A 5,241-nucleotide genomic window follows, 5' to 3' on the forward strand; every position below is an offset into this window, starting at 1 on the left:
CACAGCGAGACTCCATCTCAAAAAAGAAAAAAAAGAAAAGAAATAAATAGGAAGGGACAAGAAAGCCACTCAGACAGGGTGATTTGGTCTGGAAGGAGCGGGTAGGGTTGGGAGAGAGGAGCTCAAGCCACAGGCAAGAAGAGCCGGCTCTCAAGGAGAAAGAGAGGTACCAGAGTTTTTCCTGCTTTACACATTATAAACTGAGGTTCCTAAAAGGGGCCAGCTGTGGAGGGTCACAACTGTAATCCTAGCGCTTTTCGGAGGCCGAGGTGGGAGGATCCCTCGAGCCTAGGAGTTCGAGGCAACATAGGGAGACTCCATCTCTACCAAAAATTTAAAAAGTAGCCGAGCATGATGGAACACACTCGAAGTCCCAGCTACTCAGGAGGCTGAGGTGGGAGGATCACCTGAGCCCTGGAGGCCGAAGGTGCAGTGAGCCATGATCCATGCCACTGTACTCCAGCCTAGGCCACAGAGTGAGACCCTGTCTCAAAAAAAAAAAAAGGAAGGGCTTGGCCAAGGCCACTTGCCTGTAAGGCACTTGGAGAGTCCCACGTGGCTGTGTCTGGCTCCAGGTCCCCCAGCCCCTTGGCCCAGTCTGGTCCCTCCCATCCCCTCCAGGATGTCATCCAAGTCTCCAAGAAGTTCCTGCCAGGCATGGCCATTGGCTACTCTAGCTCGAAGCTGACCCTACATGTGGGTGACGGTTTTGAGTTCATGAAACAGAATCAGGATGCCTTCGATGTGATCATCACTGACTCCTCAGACCCTATGGGTAAGCAGCGGATGGGCCCCAGGGTTTTCTGACAGCTGCGGGTCTGGAGGTCAGCCTCCCCCAGGCCTTCAGAGTCGAAGATAGAGCAGCCTCCCGCCCCTTGAACTAGAGCTGTACTTTTCCCTTCTCAGTTGTTACCTGCCCTCTGAAACATGGCTCAGGACAGTAGGCAGGAGCCAGGCCACTGCCCTGAGTTCACAAGCTGGGCCCCAAGGAGAGTGGGGATCTGGCATTGGGACACTGAGGCCTCTGTGTCCTCTTCAGCCTCCCCTCTGCTCTGGACTGGTCAGCACTGGAGTGGGGGCAGGTTCTAGTCTTGGACCAAGGCCTGGGGTAGAGGTTCCTCTGCTGTGGTGCCAATGACACTCCCCCAAGAATGGGACTCAGGTGTGGAGCCTGTCACCCACAGACCTGGGTTCAGATCCTGGCTCTGGCCACCTGGCAGCTGTGTGGGTCTGTGTAGCGGGGTAAGAGTGGCCCTGGAGGTCTCAGCCAGACTGTGTTCAGTGTGTCTCCCTCCATCCTTCCCCAGGCCCCGCCGAAAGTCTCTTCAAGGAGTCCTATTACCAGCTTATGAAGACGGCCCTCAAGGAAGATGGTGTCCTCTGCTGCCAGGGTGAGCCACAGGCCTGGAGCAGTGGGGCGGGTGGGGCGGGGCAGGGCAGGCCCTGCCAGATGCTGATGCTTCGGGGCCCCCAGGCGAGTGCCAGTGGCTACACCTGGACCTTATCAAGGAGATGCGGCAGTTCTGCCAGTCCCTGTTCCCCGTGGTGGCCTACGCCTACTGCACCATCCCCACCTACCCCAGCGGCCAGATCGGCTTCATGCTGTGCAGCAAGAACCCGGTGAGATGGGGGTGCCCAGGGGTGGGGGTCGGGGGAAGTAAATAAAGAGCCCTCCCCCTGCTGGGCGCGGTGGCCACGCCTGGAATCCCAGCGCTTTGGGAGGCCGAGGCGGGCGGATCTCGAGGTCAGGAGATGGAGACCATCCTGGCTAACACGGTGAAACCCCATCTCTACTAAAAATACAAAAAAATTAGCTGGACACGGCGGCATTTGCCTGTTGTCCCAGCTGCTGGGGAGGCTGAGGCAGGAGAATGGCATGAACCCGGGAGGCGGAGCTTGCAGGGAGCCGGGATCACACCACTGCACTCCAGCCTGGGGGACAGAGAAAGGCTCTATCTCAAAAAAAATAAAAAAAAAAAAAAAGAGCCGTCCCCAGGCCGGGCGCAGTGTCTTACGCCTGGAATCCTAGCACTTTGGGAGACCAAGGCGGGCAGATTGCTTGAGGTCAGGAGTTCAAGACCAGCCTGACCAACATGGAGAAACTCCATCTCTACTCAAAATACAAAAAAAAAAAAAAAAAAAAAATTAGCTGGGTGTGGTGGCGTGTACCTGAGGCTGAGGCAGGAGAATCACTTGAACCCGGGAGGCAGAGGTTGCAGTGAGCCGAGATGACGCCACTGCACTCCAGCGAGGGCAACAGAGCGAGACTCCGTCTCAAAAAAAAAAAAAAAGTACCCCCCCGATGTGCCCTGGCCCGGTCCCCAGAGCACCAACTTCCAGGAGCCGGTGCAGCCGCTGACGCAGCAGCAGGTGGCACAGATGCAGCTGAAGTACTACAACTCCGATGTGCACCGCGCCGCCTTCGTGCTGCCCGAGTTTGCCCGCAAGGTGGGTGGCCTGTGGGGCCAGGTGGGGGGACCCAGGGACCCAGAGCACCCTCCTGACTGGCCTCGTGTCCCTCCAGGCCCTGAATGACGTGAGCTGAGCCCAGGTGCCACCGCAGATGCCACCCAGGACCTCGGACCTTGGAACCTGCAGGGTGCCTCGGCCCCTCCAGCCCTGGGCCAGACCTCCTCCCGGCTCTCGCCCACCAACCAAGTGTTACAAGCCCCAGAATGCTGCCCGGCCTGCCCTGCTAGGCGGACTGTCTGTGTGTCTGTCTCTCTGGCGTTCCACCTCCAAGCCTATACCAGCTGTGTACAGCGCCATCTCTCTGCCTTCTGTTGCCCCTCACTCACCAAACACGTGTATTTATAGCAAAGATTGGAGTTCTGTGTCTCCTGACCTTGGCTGGGCCCAGGCAGGGCCACATTCATTGGGCGCCTCTGGGGTGAGGGTCTGCAGGGGCCTTGCTGTCTGACCCCCAAGGGTCTGCTGCAGGCCTGGGGCTGCAGGTGGGCCCTCGTGGATAACCTGGGGCACAGAGGGTCACCGCAGTCATCATGTGGGACCCAGAACTGTCCTGGGAAGCTGACGTAGCTGTCCCTTTACCAAACCCTTCACAAGACCACTGGTGTCAGCTCCCCAAGGCAGTGGGGTGAGTGAGGTCAGGGTGGGGCTGCCCGGGAACCTCCTCAGAATTGAGGCCACTCACAGGTGTAAGTCAGGTCCCATCCAGGTGCTCCAGGGCAAATATAGGAAGGGGTAGCAGGGCTAGTTTTTTGGGCCTTTTTAAGCACATCAGGAGCTTAACACTGGCCCAGTGACTGTGCCCTGACCCCACTCGAGGTATTCAGGCTTGGGTTCAAATTCCCACCATGCCCTGCCTCCCGTGTGGACAAATTGAGAAAGCAGATGTGGGCGCCCGCACCAGGGACTGCGAGGACAGGGGCTGTCCCCTCTCCAAGGTGCTGAACTCCTGCCTTCCAGGACGCAACGGTGGTGGGAGGAGGACAGAAAAAGAACCCTCCTTGCATGGGCATGGGCCTGAGTTACCAACCCCTTTCCCCACCCTGGGCAGGGCCTGGGCCACAGGATGAATCAGGGTGGGAGGCCTCACTCCCAGCTGAGGCAGCCACCTCAGAGCCCTGACTCACCCGGGAATGTTTTCCGGGACATCAGAATAAGGGGGATTCAATTTCGCCATAAACTCTGGCCTCAGGCCAGTCACAGCCCTCCAGGCTCCACCCGCCCCCCACTCCCCACCTCTGTGAGCTCACCAGACTGAGCACCTTCAGACCTTTGGTCCATCAGCAGATCTGACCTCAGGCTAACTTCTCCAGGCCACCCTGACCTTTCAAATGAGTCTGGGGAGCTGGCGTCTGCCCCGGGGCCTTCACAGTCCCAGGGAAGGCCCGAGAGGAGCAGCTGGCGGTCAGGTGGGTTGGCAGGGGCTATTTCCGGAGCTTAACAGGCCAGGCTGCAGCTGGGTGGACCAGGCACTTTAATCTTCACAACCAGCTGCCTGCAAGGTACTGTTCCTGCTGCACAGACAGGCAAGGTGATGTGCCTAAGGACACACAGCCAATCAGCAGCCACCGTCTGAGGCCACTCCACCCTGCTCACCCCAGGGCCTCCTGCATCTCAGGCCAGGCACTCTGAATGTCCTGGCATGGATGGTCTCTCTGACATCTACTCCCTGGCCAAGATCCAGGCAGGAATGCTGCCCCCTTAGAGGGAGGATCCCATGACCCCCTAGGCATGAGGGCCTTTCCCCAAGGGCTCTGGAATCAGACCTCGGTCCAGATCTCAACTCTGCTTCCCTTAGCTCTGTGACCTGCAGCCATGCAGACCCTCTGCCTGTTACCCCCATGTCAGAGGGGGAGCACAGCGTCCGTTAGGAAGCTTTGGTGAGAAGCACGTGCGACGCAGCACTCAACCAGTGCCAGCGCTCTGCACTGGCCCATCACGACCACCTATCAGGGCGAGGAGAGAGGAGGGAGGGTGGACCAGGTTGCAGAAACAGCCGGGGCCATCTGGGAAGCAGGAGATCTGAGAAGCAGCAGCAGGAAGATGAAGTTGCTGGCAGCATGGATCCTCTGCCTCCCCAGCCTATAGTCAAGTCTGTACACACACCTGCCCGCCTTGAAGGGGCACGTGCCAGGGATGGGGGCAAGCCTGAGCCCCACGACCAGGTGAGTGTGATGCAGCCCAGGATAATTACTGAAACAAGCAGCCTTGATGAGGACACAACCTGGGTCCCCCAGAATCTTTGGGCCACAGAATCTTTGGGCCCAGAAATTTTTGGGCCACAAACAGGCCCAGTGTGGCATGGTGAATAACATCAATCCTATCTAGACTTTTCAAAATTTGATTTACTAAAATGAGCCAGGCCCCCGGCTTAAGGATTCACGGGTCCCTGTGGCTTGTCAGAAGAAAAATCATAGTCCTCCTCCCGCGGCCTCTTTCCCTCTTGGAGCTAATTATTTTGGTGTTTGTCTTCTGTAGTAGAAAAAGAAATCAATTTGGTGTTTGTCCCCACTTCCTGCCACGGAGCCCCTAACACCTTTGGAAATTCCTGATGGGTAGGAGTGTCTTGTCATTCCTTATATGCTCCGTCAGATAACTCCCGAGTTTATGCTAACGCAGTGATTTAGGGTAGAGGCCCCGGGGAGCTTCAGGGTGGGGTTGGTAAGACCTAAAGACTGGAGGGTTGGGACTTTCACCCCACCCAGTGACCACCAGGAAAGGATCAGGAGAAGTCTGGAGATGAAGCTCTACAAATCCATGAACAATGAGCGC

At 57.6% G+C, this 5,241-nt stretch overlaps 1 protein-coding gene across 1 annotated transcript in view; it reads left to right on the forward strand.

Moving 5' to 3' along the window:
• SRM (spermidine synthase) overlaps positions 1–2,821 on the forward strand; it is a 5,244-nt gene extending 2,423 nt beyond the window's left edge. Inside the window, exons 3-7 of the mRNA XM_011996607.1 lie at positions 622–775; positions 1,308–1,391; positions 1,475–1,620; positions 2,326–2,448; positions 2,525–2,821. Coding sequence (XP_011851997.1) covers positions 622–775; positions 1,308–1,391; positions 1,475–1,620; positions 2,326–2,448; positions 2,525–2,545 — 528 coding nt within the window. The 3' untranslated portion in view covers positions 2,546–2,821. The remainder of the gene's footprint in view (positions 1–621; positions 776–1,307; positions 1,392–1,474; positions 1,621–2,325; positions 2,449–2,524) is intronic.
• Positions 2,822–5,241: the final 2,420 nt, after the last annotated feature.

Source organism: Mandrillus leucophaeus, unplaced genomic scaffold (genome assembly GCF_000951045.1).
Source record: "Mandrillus leucophaeus isolate KB7577 unplaced genomic scaffold, Mleu.le_1.0 Scaffold52, whole genome shotgun sequence".
NCBI lineage: Eukaryota > Metazoa > Chordata > Mammalia > Primates > Cercopithecidae > Mandrillus > Mandrillus leucophaeus.